Source organism: Vitis riparia, chromosome 4, assembly GCF_004353265.1.
Source record: "Vitis riparia cultivar Riparia Gloire de Montpellier isolate 1030 chromosome 4, EGFV_Vit.rip_1.0, whole genome shotgun sequence".
Lineage (NCBI taxonomy): Eukaryota > Viridiplantae > Streptophyta > Magnoliopsida > Vitales > Vitaceae > Vitis > Vitis riparia.
Genome location: NC_048434.1, coordinates 18,810,881 through 18,833,937, shown reverse-complemented (window position 1 = coordinate 18,833,937; position 23,057 = coordinate 18,810,881). Strand labels below are relative to the sequence as shown.

The 23,057-nt window shown below is 32.9% G+C and overlaps 2 protein-coding genes and 2 long non-coding RNA genes across 7 annotated transcripts; 1 reads left to right on the top strand and 3 right to left on the bottom strand.

Annotated features, from left to right (window-relative positions):
• Positions 1-5,597: 5,597 nt before the first annotated feature.
• Positions 5,598-9,720, bottom strand: LOC117912568. The gene is made up of 3 exons (XR_004651024.1): positions 9,493-9,720; positions 7,698-9,387; positions 5,598-6,545 (listed from the first exon to the last, which is right to left on the bottom strand). It is a non-coding gene; the product is annotated as an uncharacterized LOC117912568 (long non-coding RNA).
• A 4,238-nt stretch (positions 9,721-13,958) lies between these two features.
• Positions 13,959-17,632, top strand: LOC117913522. 2 transcript variants are annotated; one of them, XR_004651103.1, is made up of 4 exons: positions 13,959-14,329; positions 14,958-16,788; positions 16,894-17,221; positions 17,311-17,632. XR_004651103.1 is itself a non-coding variant. In XM_034828517.1 (4 exons), the coding sequence occupies exons 2-4, from the start codon at positions 16,615-16,617 to the stop codon at positions 17,469-17,471; spliced, it is 663 nt and encodes a 220-aa protein (XP_034684408.1). In that variant the 5' UTR covers positions 13,966-14,329; positions 14,958-16,614; the 3' UTR covers positions 17,472-17,632. The 2 variants fall into 2 exon arrangements, 1 of the variants encoding a protein (XP_034684408.1); XM_034828517.1 differs by having other exon boundaries at positions 13,966-14,329.
• Positions 16,852-19,885, bottom strand: LOC117913523. Of its 3 annotated transcripts, none has more exons than XR_004651107.1 (4): positions 19,629-19,884; positions 19,158-19,544; positions 18,406-19,000; positions 16,852-17,192 (listed from the first exon to the last, which is right to left on the bottom strand). It is a non-coding gene; the product is annotated as an uncharacterized LOC117913523 (long non-coding RNA). The 3 variants fall into 3 exon arrangements; XR_004651106.1 differs by lacking the exon at positions 16,852-17,192 and having other exon boundaries at positions 18,230-19,000; positions 19,158-19,328; positions 19,407-19,544; positions 19,629-19,885; XR_004651105.1 differs by lacking the exon at positions 16,852-17,192 and having other exon boundaries at positions 18,230-19,000; positions 19,629-19,885.
• Positions 19,886-22,151: 2,266 nt separating this feature from the next.
• Positions 22,152-22,771, bottom strand: LOC117913297. Its single transcript, XM_034828244.1, has 3 exons — positions 22,605-22,771; positions 22,378-22,520; positions 22,152-22,283 (listed from the first exon to the last, which is right to left on the bottom strand). The coding sequence occupies exons 1-3, from the start codon at positions 22,769-22,771 to the stop codon at positions 22,213-22,215; spliced, it is 381 nt and encodes a 126-aa protein (XP_034684135.1). The 3' UTR covers positions 22,152-22,212.
• Positions 22,772-23,057: the final 286 nt, after the last annotated feature.

Sequence of the window (23,057 nt, the reverse complement as noted above, 5' to 3'; positions counted from 1 at the left end):
GGTAGAAATTGGCATGTGTCATTCTATGGAAAATATAAAATAAAATAAAATAATTACTACACGCAAAGCTTTGATCAATTATATGGACATTGAAGAGTGGGCTTTTGCAAGTTTCTAGGCCATGGAATTACTAAACCATTCATGTTCCGGTAAAATATTAAGTTGGTAGTTGTTAGATGCTAGATAGCCTATGGAATATTCCAAGGATTAGAAATAGTTAGAAAACAACCATCAAATAAAGTGAGTTTCAATAATAATTTGTTACTATTAGATGCTAAAGTAGTCTATCTTTGGATAAAAATAATATGGTACTATTATTTCCAAAAATTTAAACATTATCTGCATTTAAAGTTAGTACATTAACTTTTCATGGCTTATAAATGAGTTCATAAACAATATTCCACTATCCTTTCAATCCTTGTAAGATACATTAACTATCCCACAATTTTTAATGTTTCTATATTGACACCTTCCCAAAAGGTCCTTCTCAATAATTCTTTTAAAAATAATGGCACCCATTTTCTTATGGAAAACAATATATATGTGTGTTTGTATATATATATATATATATATATATACATAGTGTTTAGTCTATTTGATTGACACATTTTGGACATTATTCCTCTCTCATAAATTTTGTGGAAAATTTTTCAATGCCTACTTGCTATGTGAAATAAGAAATTACCGAAGGAATTAATCAAACTTTTCTACCTTTGTTTATACTCTTGTTACATACATTAACTGCCCCACAATGTTTAATGTGTCTTTGTTGATACCTTCCTAAAAGATACTTCCCAAAATTCTTTTGAAAATATTACATATCACTAAGAAGTTAGTTTTTATTGTAAAAAGCGGGTTTATTGCGAAAGGGTCTCTATCTTCCACCATCTCTTGTACCTGACTCTATAATTGTTATTTTCCCCATCCCTCAGATGACTCGGGCTTGTCTATAGGTAAGGTTCTTAGGCCTACTTCCACTGTTACTTGATAGCATCATCGAGAAGCTAGTGGCTCCCGTGTAGGTCCAATTAACTTTTTTCTATCAAGAAACTGATCATATGATGGTAAGTGGATGGAATGGATTTCATTTTGTGCAACCACACCTGACTTAGTATGACATTATATGGTATCAAATCTCCACAATGGAAAACCTCACATAGAGAGTGACCGGTCTAACTTCAACATGGAGCAAGACACCTCCTATGGGTATTATAGTGGTCCCGTTAAATCCAAATAGCACATGACTTGGACATTTTAGGGCAACCAATGAATGTCCCATTTGTCCGTAGGCTAACATCCGTAGAAGGTTAGTAGAACTTCCTGGATCAACTAAAATTCTTCGTACACTAAATCCACTGACTCCAAGAGTTAACACCAATTCATCTTCGTGAGACTATATCCCAGTTAAGGCTAACTGACGGGAAGGAAATGGGTTCATCAATTGGTTGGGCGCTTTCTAAAATGAATGTGCATTGGACCATGTTTACTTGTTCTCTTATCGTAGCTATTTTGATCATCCTTATCATCTGTTGCTTGAACTGATACTTATCATTTTTCGATCCCCCGTCAATATAATTAATCACTACACGTTGGGCAATAAGTAAAACCGGAGTTCTATTTAGTGTTTCTAGCTCTATGCCCTCTAGGTGTTCGAACATACTGCTTTAAGTGTTCGACCTTTACTAGTTTTTCGATCATGTAGTCCAAATGTCGACATTTTTCTATGGTATGCCCATGCTTCTTGTGATAGGGGCAACGTCGTCTCTGATCCTTCCTGGCTAAATCTGCATTAATGGGCTCTAGCCATTTGAACTCTAGTAGTTTTCGGATAAGTGACAAAACATATGAAACGATCAATAGGATAAATCGGAGCGACTCCCGTCTCTATTACCCTTGAAGGGAAGACCTCTGGCCACCTTGCCTAGACCTGTTATTGGGCGATTTGGGGCCTCCTTTTTTGCCACTATTTTTCAACACCTGGTTTGTGAAGAGGATTTTTTAGGAGGTTGCTCGAACATCATTTTCAAGCATTGTGTATTTGTGGTACCTCTATCCAGTGTCATCATTTGTCGAAAGTACATCAAATGGTAAAAAAGATTGCTCAAGCCATCATACATGGTAAACTTTGGTACCACAAACCCTTTAGGCAGATCGTAATTGATGATACAAGGGTCAAATGATGTGGATAACATGTCATCCAACTACCTACTTACTATGCCCAAGGAGGTCAAAGATTTGTGCGTTAAGGCAAACAACTTGGTGATGCCCAAATTGGGCTTTCGGGGCATCCGATACTCGTGGCCCCCACTTTGAGCCTCACTTGCATTTCTCCCTAACTGAACTTGTAACTTCATCTGCCCGATTTCTCCTAGTCACATGTCTCATTCTAGAACTCCTTAGTTCCAGTAAGGTTGGTGAACTACTAACAAACAATTCATCATTTGCTTACTGTGATGATTCTCTAGTGGCCAAGAGAGCTTTTGATGTTCGGCTTCGTATTGGCTTCAAAGTCATTCAACTAGGCATATAGTGGCTTATTCGGCTCACACTATGTCTCGAAGCTATCTGTGCCCAAAACTCTATTTTTTTTTAGTTGTGTTGTATGTTGAAACAAGGATTGCATGCACTACTCGTACTTTTTCTGTTTTCTTTTCATTTCGGTTTACCATGTGTTGGTGCATGGCTAACAATATCTTTGTTGGCTAGCTTCCTCCAAGCGAATGACAAATGTACCTATACCAAAATGTGTCCGGATGGATTTTTCAGACACGCTCCTTCAAAGCTTAAGTTAAGATATAGAAGAGACATGCAATAGCTTTTCAGGGAGCTTATTCCATACTGTATGATGTCTGGTGGCCTTTCATTCTAATAGAATTGAAACATTTTGTCTCTCTAATGCTTTACATGGGTCAATAATTAGTCTTGCAAATAATGACTTTTGGGTTTAAGTCAAGTGTTATGTTCATGATTACTCCTAGCATACACGATTTAGTATACTTATCACTTGCGTAATGAATATGGACGTTGTTTGAATAGCCCTTTGTCTGTTTAATACCTAGATAGGAGATGGATTTATGTTTGGATGGATGCAAGATCTCATACCATGATGGAATCGATCATCCACATTTGCCAAATGGGGATGTGTTCCAAGGGGTATGTTAGTCATCTACACTCAAAGCTTTTAGTTTGGTTCCCACAAACGGTGCTGATTGTTGGTGCACGACAAACAATGTCCTTTTTTACTAGCTTCCTCCGAGTGAACGACGAGTGCACCTATAACAAGGTGTGTCTAGATGGTTTTTTTGGGCATACCTCTTCAAACTTAAGTCATTTTTTAAAAGAAATGGACAATAGTTTTTCTACGGACTTTTTTCATACTTGAATCTCAATGTCTAGTGACTTTTATTCTGGCTAAGTTGTAATGTTTCTCATGCTTCTTTAATGTTTTAAATGTTAATAATTGGCTTTGTAAATAACGGTCTCTTTTAAAGTTTAACATTTTCGTCCATAAATGTTCCTGATATAAAGGTTCCTATTTATTGCCCGAACAGTGTCCGAGTGGTATTTTCACTGTCTAAGACTAAGATGGGAAATGAGTTCATACCAGACGAATGCAAAAGTCCTAAAATATTAACAATAATTTTACTAAAATAAACTTTTGTTTCATTAAACATAATAACAAACTTATATTTTTAATAAATTAATCTTACTTATAGTTCATAACTCCAATTCTTAATTAAATTACAAACACATAATTAATATAAGAAACCTAAATAAATAATAATTTCTAATATTTCTAAATTCTTATAATTTGACTTTAAGTCGAAGTGAAACTTCAATTGACAAAAATGAAAATTCAAATTGGCTATGACTTGCTTCTATGATAGCCATTCAACTAAAGATCATTTATTGCCCCTCTTATAGGTTGTGAGCAAGACATTAAGGTTTGAAAAATCTAAGGTATCAAAGAGATACCTACAATACTCCTAAGCTTTATCGTTGAAAGTGTATAAAACAATCGAGATTGTTCAATGAAGATATTAAGAATGATACCGATATACAAATAATGAGATAAAGAGACAAAGCAACTAACGTAGAATAAAAAGACCTCAATTGCACATGCAATATGATTGATTGCAATTTTTAGTAGGCATCTCTTCAAAATTGTAACCAACCCAACTTGTGCTCAATTTTGCATAATCATCCTCTCAGTTAATTATCAAATATTTATTAACATTATAAATATTTAAAGTTTGTTTGATAGTGACTTTAAGAAACATTTTTAAGGATAAAAGTGTTTTTTTTTTTTAATAAGCGTTTGACAAAATTTTAAAAATACTATTAAAAATCTAAAAAAATCACTTGTAGTTTTGAAAATTTTTGAACACTTGATATGCGATTCTCTTGAAAACACTTTCAAAAAAACACTTATTGAAAACACTTTAAATAAAACACTATTAAATGCACTCTTAATCCCCATCTTGAAGTAAAGTACTCTTAGGCTATGTTTGGTTGACTAGATATAGCATGGGATAAGATAAAAGAAAGGATATTATATCATATCTCATGTTTAGTTAATGATAAATAGGATAAATTATATTATCATTTATCTCATCGTCGTTTTTGTTTTTTTTTTTTTTTTTTTTTTTTTAAGCTTTCACATGAAATATATTAATTACATGTTAATATATGAGATATGCATATCCCATATATCAAAATTTTATTTTTTATTAATTTTTTATTTTTTAATATACTCATTTTACAAAATAATTTTTTATATTATAAATTAAGTTTATGATTAAAAAAGAAAAACTAAAAGAATATTTATAAAATAATATTAATGTGATATATAAATTATTTTTATATATTAAATAACATGATATAAAAAAATTATTTGTAAAGTTCAAATATCTTAATCATGAATATTATTAAACATAACAAATTTTTTTTTCTAGAAAATATTTGAATATCATATAATTTTTATTTTAAATACTAAAAATAATATATATATTTCATATCATTTTTTATTCACGTTATAAATTAAATATAAATATATTACGTATCTCATTAATTATTTTACTTTAAAATATAATATTCATACGATATATATCTAAGAATATCATATCACGTTAGAAATCATATTTTAGGCTTATCTAATGAGATATGATATTCTAATATATACATATTCTATCTTAAATATCATATCCCATTAGAAATCATATTTTAGAATATTCATATCTTATCTAATGAGATATGATATTCTAAGATATACATATTCTATCTTATCATTTCCCGTAAACCAAACATAACCTTAAGGTGCTTGTGCACTGTGGATTGGGATTTCTTATAACTGGTTTTCATATAAGACAGAACGAATCCAAAAAATTCAGAAGATGACAACTACTTGCATGTCAACGACTACAGGTAATTTCGGTTCGTACATATGAGAACCCTACTGACTAAATGTTGAAGTTATAGCTTTCAAATGAATTTAAGTTTATACTGTATATAAAAAAAAAAAAAAAATTAGACGATTGGATAATTAAACAGCTAATTTTACGCATTTCAACCCTATGCCCTTTTTCTATGTGGAAACAATGTGGAAACAAAGCAACTACCATAGAAAAGTTACTTCTGAAAGAGCGCTTCGTAGACATCAAAAAACTTTATTACGCCTCTCATTCTAAAAATAAATCTCTATCTTCAAAGAAATTTTTACCTGGACGTTTGAGAGAGGTAGATACCAGATCAGGCCAGGATTCAAAAGTTTGAGATGGCGCTACCCATTGCCACGGTACGACACCATCAGGCCACCTGCACAGACCGCTACATGGAAGTGACCCACAATGACAACCATAAAACAAGCATTTCAACAACCACCAGAAATCCCACAAAGGGCACATATAGCAGATATTCCTCCCAAGATATTTGGATTCCAAGAAGCATGTAGGATTTTGAGATGCCGACAACCATTTGTAGAAAAAATCACAAGGCTGTACATTCATCAAAATTCCATACCAATCCACTAATCATAAACTTCAGAAAATGTTAATCCAAATCCTTGTTGGGCTAGTATGGGAAAAAGTCTTGGTTATAACCTTATGCGTGCGTATCCTAGGCTCAAGCGAGAACAATAGAGCGCCACGTGATTTACGCATCAATGCAAACATAAAGTTGGATCACAGCATCCCCACATAAATCGGCCTACAGTGTGAGCAATACAACACTACCCACCGAGGATAATGCTACTATTACGAGGCAAAAGACCATGGATCCAACTTCTTAAGGAACCGACTGCAGCCAATCCATTGGAAGGTGAAGTTAAAATGCTAAATGCAGACGTAGACCTTTATGGCGTTAAGCACCTCCATTAGCTCCATTAGCTGGTTTGGTAAGCTCCACCATAGACAGCGCTGGATAAGGTCATCCTAACCTTGTACATATGGTAGATTTAATATATATTATTCTAATTTTGCTGTAAAAAAAAACAAAGAGCATTTTGGGAGAAACCGTCCGGCATGTGCGTTGACACATCTCTAGGATTCCTGAAAAGGAACAATCAGCCCAAAATAATAAGAACATCACGCTTAAAACACAAGTTTATATTTCCTGAAAAGGAACAATCAGCCCAAAATAATAAGAACATCACGCTCAAAACACAAGTTTATATACAGTATCATAAGATTTGAGCGGATTCGAACCACCATCCTCTCAACCCCAAATCCGGAATTGAGCGCAAGTTTATGCACAGGGACCGGGTACTAAGATCTGAGCGGATTTGAACGAACCACCATCCTCTCAACCCCAATCCCGGAATTGAGAGCAAGTTCATACACAGGGATTTGAACCTCCATCCTCTCAACCCCAAACCTGGAATTGAGATAGGAACAGGGTACAAATATTATAAGATCTGAGCGGATTTGAACCACCATCCTCCCAACCCCTAATCCGGAATTGAGCGCTCACACCAATTTGAGCTTACAGATCTATAGATTGAAGAAGCACTAGACAACAAAACTCAAATTATATCTAAAGAGACCATGTTTCTTATAACATACCTATTATAAAACATCCTTTTCTTACTTAAGTTTAACCGATTTTGCATTAAAAACCGAAAAAAATATGGTAATATGGGTTGCATTTATCATAGGATTAAAACAATTCCAACCAAAAAAATTATTCCACACCGGACAACATTTGAAAAAAATTCCAAATAACAACTGAATGCTTTAAGGGTTATTTTGCACTTTTTTCTGAAACGGAAAATAACAATAGTTTTATTTAGATACAAATATAGTAAAACTTATCCAACAATTTTTTATACTAAACATATTTATATAAGGTATTTTTTTAAGAATGACTTCACTTTTTAAACAAATTTAACTCGTCAATTGCCAAAATTTACTAATGTTGGCTTTAATGATATTTTTATCAATTTTGCTAAAAGACTAATTTAAACCAATTAAAATTACAAACGATAATTTCTTGAAAAATTAAAACCACCCTAAGAAAAATAAGATTAATGATTTTTTTTAAGACATTTTCAGCACACGAATCGAGTAAAAACAGATAAAACCCCTCGCGAAAAAGCTTACTAAAGTTTTGTAAACAATCTCCTCGCAACTGCCGAAATTAGAAATGGAAAACACAATTCGCTGCAATTTTAATCCACTGATTTTAAACCAGCTTCAAATTACCTTAAAAGCCAAAGTGTAACTTCAACGGCATCCATCCTTTAGCATTGAGCCAAACTCAAAAGCTATAAAACTAGCATTAAGGTAATTATAACCAATTGCAGCTTTAAACCAAAATTCCCTTGACATATTTCATAAATGGATCCAGAGTCGATTTATTGGTCAAAGAAACGTTTCCAGATGGGTCGACTTATCCTGCATAGGTTCTATAATTGAGAATATTGTAAAACAGGGCAGAAAACTACCAGAAAGAAAGCAATTAAAGATGAGGTTGTTGAGCACAAAAGACGTCGTATATGCATCTCACCTCAATTGATATAATTATTTTCAGCCCGTAACTTGGAAAGGAAACACAAATTGAAATCTTGACCAATAAAGAGCAAAGAGCATTACTACATTAAACATTATGGCAGAAACTGTTACCACATATTAAAGCTTTCACTGCAACACCATCAAACTCCATCAGACACCTGCCTTGAATTTTCCTTCTCTTCGTCACCAAACCATGTTTAAGTTACCTTGGGACTACTTTCTCGATATAAAACAGTATAATAGAAGTAACATAAAGAATAGAGTATTACAACAGAAGAAATTTCAGGAATGAAAACAGATCCATGTCAAACCTCAACTCATAACATGAATCTGCAAACAAAGTGGTTGGAGAAGATACAGGAAAGCTTTACAAAATGCTGTACAAGGTATCAAATCAATGGAATTGTCCATAGATTTAACAAGTACAAAGAAAGAACCGCATCATCCTGTGAGCCAATACTGTAACATTTAAATATACTGGTGCATTCACTTACGGTCTTATGAATTGAATTAAAAACAAAACAATGGAATCGCAAAATGCCCATGTTTCAGGTTTCAAATAGAAAAAGATCCCGTAAAACGAAGAACCTCAGTGTCTACGCAATATCATGAATTCAAATGATAAATAAAATTTAACTACTAAGAAAATTTGATCATTACGTGAATTGAAACCCTCTTAGAATGTTTACCTTGGAAAGGGTGATTCGGAAACCGTAACGCAGATAAAATCCCCGAAGCAAACTGTCCATACCAAATACTAAATTATTTTAGCCAAACTAAAAACCTCAGTTTCCGTTAGCCATAACGGGTGGGACCACAGAAAAAGCATCGAGGCATCGTGTAAATTATTTGATCTACTGCATGTTGAATGAGATATATTGTTGGATATGGCTTATCTATAGTAAACTGAATGTAACATGTGTACCTTTGACGATCTTCAGGGATGGATGATTCGAATTTCCTTTCGAATGGGCACGGACGAGTAGGAAGAGAGAGAGAGAGAGAGAGAGAGAGAGAGAGAAAGGGAAGGACACGCAGCACACCAGAGGGGAGAACCCGGGCAAACCCCCGTGCGATCCCCCCTCAAAACAAAAAATAGTGCATTTTTTATTACTGTTAGCGACCTGCCATGCAAGCGCACCTGCCATGGCAAAGGTCTGACGACCAAGAACATCAGAAACAAAGATCAGAACCTCACATCTCTAGATTACATCAAAGCCTTTATCAGCTATGAGATCTAGCTCCGATCAGATCCTCTGCAACAGTTGACCTTTACAAACATACACATCGGCGTCCAACGAAACCAACCCGAAATAAAGCACGTCGTGGTAGTAATATGAACCCTAGAACAAGCCATGCACCCGCACAAGGAACACAATCCCTGCAAAAATCGGTTTTAAATCAATCAATGATAAATAAAACAAAAGATTAAACGAAAAAAACAAGAAGATTGCCCATTTAAACCAGACAGATAAAGAGCACATACCGGTTAATACAGGAGGATTCAAATCTTGACGCCGGTACTACCCGATATCAAAGAAGAAAGAAACACCAAGAATCACCCATCAAAACATAGATCGTTATGCGATCTAATCGATCATGTAAGCAGAAACTGATAAAGACAACCGAAGGACTATAGATCTGCAAAACGAAAATTAAAAGACTCGACAGAGGAGGCGATAACGGGAAGTCCTGGGTTTCAGATAAGAAGGAACCAGAATTATATAAAGGAGCCCTAGGCAATAAGCGGTTGAGATTTAGGATTCCTGGAAAGATCGACGGCTAATATGCAACCAAGGGAAGGAGAGTCGGTGCCTTGCTTTTTGCTGGAACGTTAGATATCGACGGATGTTATTAGCTGGCTACAGTTCAGCCTCTTTGTGTGGTCAGGGATCTGCTGACACGTGTATCCCATTGATGAGAAGGTGTTGGACTTCTCTTCTTGATAAGATCGTGACTTGTAATACACGCCGCTTCCTTGGTTGGACGGTTTAGGCTTTGGTTCGGCTGACAAGTCGGTTAACTCATAGCATAAAAAAAACACCAAAATTAATTCTATTTTTTGGTTGGCTATAAACAAGGGATAAACAAAGGCCATATCATATGTATCAAAATATATATATATGGGATTAATTTCGTTCACACACTAAACCACCACAAATTTCAAATTTCATTTGTTATCATCCCTATAAATATTATATATATATATATAAATTTTAATATTTTAAAAATAAATTTTAATTTTTAAAAAATTGTTAAACATTCTTATTTAAATTATTTTGAGAGGAAATCTCACTAAATAAATAAATAAAATAAATTTACAAGAATGTTAATTGACAAAAATTGAAACTAATAAGCTCCCAAAAAATTTGAAGAAAAATGTGAAAAAAAAAAAAGGGAGAAAAAGCAAGAGAAAAAAAAAATTAAGAAAAATTAAAATTAAAATTAAAATCAATAAATCATTTTTATTTATTACTTCAAACTTATTTTATTTATTTTAATTTATCAATAGAAAAATTAAATAATTTCAACATGCATAAATTTCTAATTAATTTTAATTAGATTTAATTTTCTTTAAAAAAAATTATAATAAACATGATAAAATCATTTTTCTTACCATTTTTTTTCTTGGTACTTCTCATAAATCAAACATAACCATAGTGATTGAATGCATTTGTACCAAACTTCTAAATGAAATTAAGTCATATATATATATATATATATGGTTGTATTATAGTTTGTTTATTGGAATAGAATAGAATATGCCTATTTTAGTATATTATAGGATAAAAAATGTGATTGTTTTATTAAAAGGATGGTGAAAACCCCAATTATAATTTTTTTTTTTGTTTTAACAAAATTACCCTCGTCATTTTCTTATAAAAATAATAATTTATTTTAAAATATATACATATAAATACTTGAAATGATAAAAAGTATCTATGTAAAAAATAAAAAATGAGTTAATTTTTAAGTAAAAATAAATATGAGAATGATTAAATTCATAAATTTGGGAATTATTACATCACTTTTAACCAATTAAATTGACAAAATGTATATCATAAAATATCATTTTCAATAAGACATGATATTCTAGAATATTATATTCAATGAATATGATATCCTATCGTAAATATACAACAAGATTTGAATGTTATGATTATATTTAGTATGAAAATGAGAACAAAAATAAAATGAAATATATATTATCTTTCAATATTTAATATTTATTTAAAATAAAAATTATATTGCATTATAATATTTGTTATTACAAAAATGTGAAATTTCTTTTAAGTTTAACAATATTTATTATTAATTAAAATATTTTAAATTTATAAATAATATTTTTATATTATGTTGTTTAATATATAAAAAAATATTAAATAATACATGTAGTTTATTTTATAATTTTTCTTTTTTAATCACAAATTTATTTATTTTTAATCAAAAGTTGTTATTTTGATTAAAAAAAAAAGTAGTACAAAAAATTAAAAAAAACATAATAAAAAATAAATTTATGATATATATAAGATGTTTATATCCTATATCATAATTTAAGATTAAGACATCACATGTAAAATGAATATAAAAAGAAATATAGATAATATATCTCAACACTTATTTATCTCATGTTTAATTCAACATAAGATAGGATTATTCATAACTTATTTAATCACTAATAAGATATGTTATCCCCTTTCTTATTCTATCTAATATTATATCAGGCCAATCGAACATGGTCTAAATGATTTTAGTTCCATTTGGTACCAACTTCTAGAATTGATCTTACATGAGGAAGCTTCTCTAATGTTCATAAATTGCAAAATAGCTTTTCCTAATTCAAACTCTCATTTCTTTCTATTTAGTTTGCTATCTTGGTACCAACTTCTAGAATTGATCTTACATGAGGAAACTTCTCTAATGTTCACAAATTGCAAAATACATTTTCCTAATTCAAACTCTCATTATTTCTATTTAGTTTGTTGTCTTGGTAAAATTCATAAGTTTTCTGATTATCTTACACAACCTACATAAAACCTTCACAATTGGTTTACTCTGACTAAAGAAGACCCTCTCAAATCCAATGGTTATAGACATTACATTAGCTTTATAGATGCATTCTCTCATTTCACTTATATCTTTTTGCTAAGGCATGAGTTAGATGCTCTTCAAAGTTTCTCAAATTTCAAAACACAAGTTGAGTTGAAGCATGGTTATAAACTAAAGACTATTCAAATTGATTGAAAAGGAGAATATAGAGCTTTTTTTATATATCTCTTAGTGTCTCATAATATAATTCATAGAAATTATTGTCCCCATACTCATGAACAAAATGGGATTGCAGAGAGAAAGCATCATCATATAGTAGAAAACTCTATTAGCTAAATCTTCTATGCCTTTAAAGCAATGAGATAAGGCCTTTAGAGCTATCGTTTTCCTATACAATAGGCTACCTCCTTTAGTTTTACATTGGAGAACTCCTTTGGAAGTCTTGTTTCACTCCTCTCCAAACTATTCTATGCTAGTGTTTGGAAATTGTCATGGAAATTGTCACAAGATGCTAACCATGTCAAAAAAGATGGGATTTTCAACCGAAAGGTTTATGTTGCAACACTAGAGCCTAGTTTAGTTGTTGATGCTTTACAACAAGAACAATGGAAAATAGCTATGATAGATGAATTCTTAGCACTAAAGAAAAACAAAACATGGTCCTTAGTGTCTCTACCACATAGGAGAAAAATCAATTAGTTATACGAGGGTGCTCAAGGTTAAAGAGAATTCTGACGGGATAATTAACAAGCAAAAAACTAGGTTAGTAGCTAAAGGCTTTCATCAGGGGGTTGACTTCTAACTTTAATGGAACTTTTAACTCCATAGTTAAGCCAACAACTATCAAAGTGGTGTTAACTAGCAAGGAATTGGGCTATTAGGCAAAATTGGATTTTAACAATGCATTTTTTAAAGGAGACATATAGGAAGAGGTGTTTATGGAACAACCTCTTGGATTTGTGGATCCTAAGCAACCTAATTTGGTATGCAAATTACACAAATCCTTATATGGATTAAAGCAAGCCCCTGGAGTTTGGTTTGAGAAACTACGTAATGTTCTTCTTACCTTTGGATTCATCTCAACTAGATCAAATCAATCACTTTTTATTCAGTTTACTACTATTCATAAGATATTTGTCTTAGTCTATGTTGATGACATATTAGTTACCAGGTACAACAATGAAGAAGTTTAAACTCTCAATAAGAACTTTGCCTTGAAGGATCTTAGTGAAGTAGACTATTTCTTAGGCATTCAAGTAAGGCATACAATCAAAGGACCGTATCTCTCAAACCAAGTACATCAAGGATTTACTTTGCAATTGATAAACTACTTCATATCCATTTACCCCTCTATTAGAAAGGCCCCACTGCACTAAGACAAACCTTGAATCCCTTCCAATCGGCTTATACCTAGAGGTTTTTTTATCTCAAACATTAGATTTCAAGTGGCCCAACCCAAATCTGACCAATGCTTAACAGATAGGCTCAGGCTTTCTTCTTATTGAAGCCTTTGACCCAATGCTGCTCCTTCCATCCTTTCTTTTCTTAACTGATGTAATCGCTTTCAATAATGATGTTATAACATTTGAATTTCTCTTACATTCCTACATATGGATGACAAAGAAGATTTTTAAGTGTGTTATGCTAATTTTCTTCTTGTTTAGTCAATAAGGAATTTTTTTTTATACCTTTTATTTTTTTTAAAAAAATAAAAAAAAATCACATTTAATTTCAAGGGTCTTTGTGGAATCTTCCATGGACATACACAGACTTCCGAAATGGATTCAGGGGAGGTGAGGAAAATAGTGACCATAGATGGAAATTCGTTGCAAAACATAGGCTCATCATGTTTTCCAGTCAACCAAGAAGAAATTTGGAGAGATTTTGAGCAAAAAAAATCAATGTTTTTAAAGGCGTTTGTGGGGCGCGCCTTGAGGCGCGCCTTGAGGCGAGGCGCAGCGAAAACGCGTTGAGGCGTTAAAAATAAAGCGAAACACCTGAAAGGCGTACGCTTTTTTGGTGAGGCGTGATTGAGGCGCGCTTTGATCGCGCCTTTCACGCTTTTCCGGTGAGGCGTACGCTTCGTCGGATCTGATGTGGCAATGAACAGAGACTTAAAAAAAACCCTAAGTAATCCCTAAAACCCCAATCCCGACTGAAAACAAACCCAAAACGAAACCCTACCTCTTCCAGTCAAGCGGCGACGGAGTGCTCACCCTCGGCGGCGACCAATCGCAGCGATCTTCTCCGGCGGCAATCCCTCTCATCTCCAGGTATGTTGCGAACCCCCTCTTCCATGGTTTCTCCTTCTTCATCTCTCTCTCTGCGATCCACACGGGCGTCGGCTCCTCATCCTAATTTTTTTTTTTTTTTATCAAATCAGATGTGCGTGCTGTACATCTATTTAAGTTTTAAAGCCTTTTTTCTCTCTCACATTTAAATTCTCCCACAAGCTCACAGCCCACACTTCCCGTCCACGTTTTTTCTCTCTCTCCCAGTAGGTTTTTCATCTTTTTTTTTTTTTTTTTTTTTTTTTAATTTATCAAATCAGATGTGCCTTTTGTTAATAAGATTTTTTTTGAAGTTTTTTATATGATTGCTTACAAATATAATTAAAATTATATAAAAGATAATTATTTGTGAATTTTGAATTTTTTATTTCTGGTTTAATTTTAATTCTCACCTCAATTTTCTTTGTTTCATTATTAAATTCCAATTAAAATTTATGTGTATAATTTTTAAACTCATTTAAAAAAAATTGGTTTTTTTTTTTAAATTTAAACCAATTAAATTTTGTATTTCATTTTTAAATTTCTTTCAATTGTGCTTTGTTATTATTTTTTAGTCAATTGTATTATTATATAGAAATTTGAATATTATTATTGGTGTTTTTTTTTTTAGAATGAGTTCCTCCGATTCGAAAAATTCAAGAAAAGATTTTGTGTGGAAGTATGTTCTTGAAGTTACCGGGGAGCAATATTTAAGATGTAAATTTTGCAATCAAAGATGCACGGGAGGGGTGAATAGACTCAAGCATCACTTAGCCGGAACTCATCATGGTATGAAACCATGCAACAAGGTTAGTGAAGATGCTAGATTGGAATGCAAAGAGGCATTGGCCAATTTTAAGGATCAAAAAACGAAAAGAAATGAATTGCTCCAAGAAATTGGTATGGGTCCTAATTCAATGCATGAGAGTGCCTTGTCTAAAACAATAGGGACATTAGGGAGTGGGAGTGGGAGTGGGAGTGTAAGTGGGAGTGGGGAACCTATTCCTAGGGGACCCATGGATAAATTTACCACTTCACAACCTAGACAAACTACTTTGAATTCAAAGTGGAAGCAAGAAGAAAGGAAGGAAGTGTGTAGAAAAATTGGTAGATTCATGTATTCAAAAGGTCTCCCATTCAACACTGTGAATGATCCTTATTGGTTTCCTATGATAGATGCTATTGCAAATTTTGGGCCCGGGTTTAAGCCTCCATCTATGCATGAATTGAGGACATGGATTCTTAAAGAAGAGGTGAATGACCTAAGTATCATTATGGAAGATCACAAAAAAGCTTGGAAACAATATGGATGTTCAATTATGTCAGATGGTTGGACAGATGGAAAGAGTAGGTGTCTTATCAATTTTTTGGTGAATAGTCCTGCTGGCACTTGGTTTATGAAATCAATTGATGCTTCTGATACAATAAAAAATGGGGAATTGATGTTCAAATATCTTGATGAGGTGGTTGAAGAAATTGGAGAGGAGAATGTTGTGCAAGTCATCACTGATAATGCCTCTAATTATGTGAATGCTGGAATGAGGCTTATGGAAAAAAGGAGAAAATTGTGGTGGACTCCTTGTGCTGCTCATTGTATTGATTTGATGTTGGAGGATATTGGAAAGCTAAATGTCCATGCTACTACACTATCTCAAGCTAGGCAAGTAGTGAAGTTCATATATGGGCATACTTGGGTTCTTAGCTTGATGAGAACATTTACAAAAAATCATGAACTTCTTCGTCCAGCAATTACACGATTTGCTACTGCATTTCTTACTCTCCAAAGTCTTTATAAGCAAAAGCAAGCTCTTATAGCAATGTTCTCATCAGAAAAATGGTGTTCAAGCACATGGGCTAAAAAGGTAGAAGGTGTGAAAACTCGAAGTACAGTGTTGTTTGATCCAAATTTTTGGCCTCATGTTGCTTTTTGCATAAAGACCACTGTTCCATTAGTTAGTGTCTTGAGAGAGGTTGATTCAGAGGAAAGACCAGCCATGGGTTATATTTATGAGTTGATGGATTCAGCTAAGGAGAAGATTGCATTTAATTGTCGAGGTGTGGAGAGAAAATATGGCCCAATTTGGAGAAAAATTGATGCAAGATGGACTCCGCAACTTCATCGACCTTTACATGCAGCGGGTTATTATCTTAATCCTCAATTGCGGTATGGAGATAAGTTTTCTAATGCTGATGAGGTGAGGAAGGGATTATTTGAATGCATGGATAGGATGTTGGATTATCAATAACGTTTAAAAGCTGACATTCAGTTGGACTCATATGACCAAGCAATGGGTGAATTTGGGAGTCGTATTGCAATTGATTCTCGAACATTAAGAAGTCCTACAAGTTGGTGGATGCGTTTTGGAGGTTCAACACCGGAGTTGCAAAAGTTTGCTATTCGAGTCCTTAGCCTTACTTGTAGTGCTTCGGGATGTGAAAGAAATTGGAGCACATTTGAGTCGGTAATACTTCTATTTTTGTAAATTTTTATACATATATTTCTATGTCAATGTTAGAGAACCTTATTTCATTTTAACACATAAATTTGATACTTTTATTATTTGTAGATCCATACAAAAAAAAGAAATAGACTTGAACATCAAAGGTTGAATGCTCTAGTGTATGTAAGATACAACACTAGATTGAGAGAGCGAAGTCTACAAAGGAAACAAAATGTTGATCCGATTTTGGTAGAGGAGATTGATTCGGATGATGAATGGATTGCGGAGAAAGAAGATCCCCTCCTCCCCCTTGATCTTTGTTGGCTTCAAGATAATGAGTTATTCAGTGTTGATGCCATTAGAGTTGTTTCATCCAACTCCCAAGAGATTGAAACATCATCGGATCACATGGTTTCTTCACATTCCTACAAAAGGAAACATAATGAAGTACCAAGTAAGTACTCAAAAATTGAAGTCATAAATTTGATTAAATTTAATAAAAAAAACTTATAATATTTACACTTAATTAATTCTTTATGCTAGGTACAAGTGGAGGCAAAGGCAAAGAGAAGGAGTTGAATTTGACACCAATTGATGAAGATGAAGATTTACATGAAATGGGGATACATGATAGTGGACATTTTCCTACTATTGATACATTGGATGAGGATGATGATGACCTTGATGATGAGGATTTAAGTTGAAACAATTGACTCTAGTTGTTATTTTATGACTTAGTTATAGATTTTTTGTAAAAGTTTAGAACTATTATTATGGTTGACTCTATTTTCTATTTGATGACTTAGTTATGGTTTTTTGTTAAAGTTTGAAATTATTAGTATAGTTGAATCTAGAATCTATTTTATGACTTTGTTATGGTTTTTTTGTGAAAGTAGGGTACTAGTATGCTTTTTTTATTATGATTCTAATGAATTGTTTTCATGTTTCTATTTATGCTATTTTATTTTATATATTTAAAAATATTAATTAATTATATAATGTGAGGCTTAAAAAGCTTACGCCTCAACGCCTCGAGGCTTACGCCTCGCCTCACGAACACAAAAACGCCTCGCCTTACGCTTTCGCCTTTAAAAACTTTGAAAAAAATCAAACAGTAAGACTACAAAATAGCAAGAAAAACACTACTAGAGATTAAGACTGAAAAATAGTAACAACATTACAAGGATAACATGTAAGTTTCTATCTTTAAAAATAAATAAAAAATAGTAGTAACTTTCACATGAAATATAATAATTTTTATATGAAAAGTATGGATTTACCTTATGTCTTATATCTTTAGAAACAAAAAACAGGAAGTATATCAAACACATAATATAATCATCTACCCAAAACTACTACAGCGTGGATAGGTTCCAAGAAGAAAACAATATTGCAAGTGCAATAATCTATAAACCACAAAATATAAAACATCTTATTGGAAACTACAGTAGAGACTGGAGACTAAGGAAAATAACTTCCCAGATGAAAATATTGAAATTCATATGTTCAAATGTAGTCCAAATTGCATAACCTCATAAATTTCTCCAAATTGTCAACAATGGATGTGAACACATAACCCCAGTAAAATGAAGTATGAAAGAAAACCAGAAAACAAAATCTTGATCTGAATGGCATTACCACATTAAGCTTCACTGCAAAGCCATGGACCCCAGCAGAGCACTTGCCTCCATTTCCTTTTTCATCATGTCACCATGGACTGCTATAGAAGTCAAGGGACTAAACACCAATGCCAATGACCATACATAACAGAATATAGATTCAAATATTATAACTGGCTATCAAGAGTAGAAAGGATCCATGTCCTGCCTTGGCAGAAGCTTCAAGTTTCATTCTCCTTTCATGTTGCGCAGTATGAAATGAATCATAATGGGGTATTTTTGAATAACCACAACATGAATCCATGGGCGGAGAGATAGGTAATACATAATAGATATTAGTACATTGTTTAAATCCATGGCATCCTGTACAAAAGATTTTGAAATTTCCAAACTCTGTGTGTCATTGCTGTGCGTTATTCAGAAAGGGTAACAATCGGAATGGAATTTGAATTAGAAATGATAACCCAATGCCAAATTGAAGTGCATAGCCTGACAAAGTGGTAAACAAAATTCAGTATCCGATCAAAAATACGAACCTCGATGAAATGAAGGTCCTTTCACCTTCCAAAGTGTGATTATCAACTAGTAATGCAGATAAAATCCCTCATAGCAAACTGCCCATCATATTAGGATCGTTTTAGCTAAATGAAACTATATAAAAATTTAAATATAAGAGATAGTGTAGATTATAGAAGCTGCTGGATATTGAATGAGATGAACTGTTGGTGTATTTTCACGTTAACTGAACGAAATGTGATTGGTAATGTGTACCTTTTGAGATCGAGTTGATAATTCGGATTCCAATTTGAGTGCGCAGGAGCGAGTAGGAAGATATCAAGAGAAAGAAAAGCAGGACACGGCACACCAGAGGGGAGAACCCGGGCAAAATCCCCGTGCGATCTCCCCTCAAACAAATGATATTTTTTTATTACTGTTTGTGACCTGCCAAGCAAGGGCACCTGTCATGGCAAAGGTCTGATAACCAAGAAACATTCGAAACACAGACCACAAAAACAAGACCTTTGATTCAGATCTCTATGCTACATCAAATTCTCTCTGCATTGAAATCTCGCTTCGATCCGCCATAGTTGAGATTCTCTGAAGCATATGTCGGTGTTCCGCCGAATGATTCCAAAAGAAAAGCAAGCCATCGCGATTCTGAAATATTCGGGTTCAGTTAAAACTTGGCAACAGAAATCCAACGCGAAAAATAAAAATCGTATACGGATAGAGATCGTTTACCTGTCTTGCTAACAGAAATCCACAAAGATTAGCAAAACCAAAAATGGGCACAGTTGGGATGGAAGAAGGAACCCTAATAATACAGGTGCCTTGGACAGTAAGCAGTTCCGATTTAGGATTCTAGGACAGATCGACGGCCAATGCGTCCTTCGCTTTTCGCGGGAAGGTTCGTACGAAATAAAAATTGACGGTTGTAATTAGCTGGCTACAATTCAACCTCTCTGTGGTTGAGGATCTCTTTGTGGTAGGGGATCTGCTGCCACGTAGGTTCTTTAACCATTGGAGGATTGGCTCCTGTCGCTGGATCTTTCGGCTGAATGTCTTCAAGTGGATTAGTAATAATTACGATCAAATTAAGTGACTTTGGGCCATTTTATTCTTAAACTCCAAAAGTTCAACTTCTGCCCATCCAGCTTGGGTTGGGCCACAGAAGGTTTCGAATCGTAGTCTCTAATTTTGGGCCTATAACACATCATATGGATGTGAATCATGAGTGAGAGAGATTAAGGGCTTGTTTGGAAAAACAGCTTTCAAATCGCCATTCCCGCCTTCCCCCACGACAACAGAAAAACAAGAGAACACAGTACACCAGCACGCATAAAATAGGAGTTTCCCGTCTGTTTTTTTTTTAAATAAAAAAAATTATCAATCTAATCTCATGTTGAAAATATTTATCAAAATAATATGTCCATACAACATCAAATTCAATTTTATTTTTCTATTTTTTTCTTTTAAAACCACAAATAATAACTATGATATTAGTTTAAAATTTAAAACAATAATTACTAACTGTAGTTTTAACTCTCACCAATTGTGATTTTGTACACTCAAAACATAAAAAAAATTCATAATTCATGTGAATGGGCATGTAATGAGAAAGACTATATTAACAAATATTCTTAAAGATGGCCCATTTTCATTATTTTTTTTCTTCATAAAGACTATTTTGACATTAAACTATGAAAACAGTCCTTTGGAAAGGATACCCAAGGAGTGGGCATCCATCCAATCTCAACTTATAATAATCTTAAATTGATTAAACGCTAACTCTAAACTAATTTCAAGCTAACTAATTAATTAATGAAATCAGCCTAAAACATTTCAAAACAATTCGTTCTTAAAAACTTGTGAAATAAAGTTTTATTTTTAGACTTAATATAGTTTTTGAATTGATATTCAAAATAATATTTTATTACCTATATTAGGTTTGTTTCTTTGTATTAATTCTTTACGGATAACAATAATATCAATACAAATATAGGAACATAGGATATAACTTAGAAAAACAACTTAACAACCTACTAGATGTAAAATACCATTAATATAAGAACCTAGCAGGTAAAAAAATGTATGCAATTTTACTTAATGGAATGCACATACTCTATAAACTCCTCAATGATACTTAGAAACTTTTATTATTGAAATTTCATGACAAGATCTTTGACCATTGTTATAGCCAGAAGTTATTTTGAAAGAAAATCTTAAAAATTCTCAAACTTTTGATAAATGACTATGGTCTCTTAAGATTAATAAAAGCCCACATCCCAAACTATTAAATAATATCTATATATATATATATAGATATAGATATAAAACCCTTTTAAGAATTATGAAGAGTTTTCTAATTGTAAAATATTTTAAAAATCTTTTTACAGTCAAATACTAATTTAAAGATAATAGTTGTTTAAAAGCTTACTTAAAAACATTTCAAAAATTGTTTTTAGAATCAAACACAAATAGAGATAAATATAATGAAAAACAGATTTTGAATTAAAAATATAGTAGAAATCAAATTAAGAAATTAAAAAAAAAAAATTGGACAAACATAAAACAATTTTTGGATAAACAAAAAATAATTTTTAGAATTAAAAAATAATTAGAATATTTCAAAATATTTTAAAGATATTTTTTAAAATCAAATACCAATTTAAAGATCGTGGTAATTTTAAAACTTACTTAAAAATATTTTAAAATTTTATTTTATAATCAATCCATTTTAAAAATTCTTTTTATAGTCAACCACAAAATAAACATAATTAAAAATATTTTTTAAAGTTAAAATTATAGTAGAAATCAAATCAAAAAATAAAAAATATTTTCTTTCTAATTTTTTTACTAATCATTTCAAAAGTTTTAACAATCAATTATTTGTCCTAAACAAATATTAATTTAATAAACAAAATTATTTGTCCTAAACAAGCTATTAAGTGATTCAAATAGTTACTATCCTAATTAAAAATGTTTCACTGATTCAAATATTTATTATCCTAAATAAAAATGTACATGAAATTAATCAAATTATTTTAAAAACTTAAAAGCTTTTACTAAATGTTTGGTATATTTCTAATTACTCATATCTCAACCACTAACTCTTCTTTCTTTTCTAATTTTTCGACTCTACATGCTCGTAACATCGGTCACTTCTCTTCTAATTCTAATTCTTCTTCCATTATTGTACTAAATATTGCAACTAGAAGCGATTGAAGATGGCCACAAACATGCAAATCTTACATACACAGAGACTTCAATACACACATGCACTCGTTAATTTTATTTTTTTCTCTCCCTAAAAAAGAGTCTGTATCTATTCCGCATTGGAGTGATGTGGCGCTTTTTCCTTCTCTTTGACATCACTGCCTTGAGTCCTCTCGTAATCTTGGTTTAGCCACGCATGTGAGAGTATGTGGTTGATCAGAAAGAGAGCACTAACAAAATGAAGAGGAGGAATTAGAGAGAGGGAGAGAGATACCATTGTGATTTTCTTGGGCAGCCTCCTTATCACATTCGCCAAGAGATTGGTTCCCTCCATATATTCCCCCAAATCCTTCTTCATCTGATCTCGTGGCGTATGCCACTCCGAACGAAGTAGACATCTCGTCCCTTTCCACAGAACTTCAATGATAAAAATACATCAATGAACCGGCCTTTAAAGAGGCCACGAGCAACAAAGAAAATCAAAAGAAAAGAAAAACGAACCTTAATTTCTCTTTTTTCTGGATTTTGATCTTCTCCATGTCGTCCTGGTTCTCCGGTTCAGATTGCCGGAATCTAACACCACAGGTTCGCCGACCGACTTTGGAAGGCAGATGCGAAGACCACAAACCTGGTTGCGGGGCTCCAACTGACCGGATTGCGCGATGCATCATTGCCTGAACGAAATTTGGACTCACATTTATATATAGAAGAAGCAAGATGAGAACGACGACGCTCTTGAATAAAAAAAAAGCTACACGTGGCAACCATCTCCAATTCAACTTTACAACTCATCCGCGCTTTACAGCCTACCTTCTCGACACGTTGCACTTCAATTGACACGTGCTCATGAATTCCTCTATTAGGTGGCAGTATGTGAGGCCTTCAGCCTTTGCACCTGGCAATGGGCCACCCAGGCAATAGGCTCGTAAAATGAAAGCCCACGGGCTAATGATA

Bases quoted from the DNA above. Each gene is read 5' to 3' on its own strand.
- LOC117913297 (XM_034828244.1), bottom strand. From the start codon at position 22,771: ATGCATCGCGCAATCCGGTCAGTTGGAGCCCCGCAACCAGGTTTGTGG. The intron at 22,521-22,604 runs GTTCGTTTTTCT...TTATCATTGAAG, and splicing joins CAGAAAAAAGAGAAATTAAG to TTCTGTGGAAAGGGACGAGA. The intron at 22,284-22,377 runs GTATCTCTCTCC...GGCTAAACCAAG, and splicing joins TGCCCAAGAAAATCACAATG to ATTACGAGAGGACTCAAGGC.
- LOC117913522 (XM_034828517.1), top strand. From the start codon at position 16,615: ATGGGTGAATTTGGGAGTCGTATTGCAATTGATTCTCGAACATTAAGA. The intron at 16,789-16,893 runs GTAATACTTCTA...TATTATTTGTAG, and splicing joins ATTGGAGCACATTTGAGTCG to ATCCATACAAAAAAAAGAAA. The intron at 17,222-17,310 runs GTAAGTACTCAA...TCTTTATGCTAG, and splicing joins GAAACATAATGAAGTACCAA to GTACAAGTGGAGGCAAAGGC.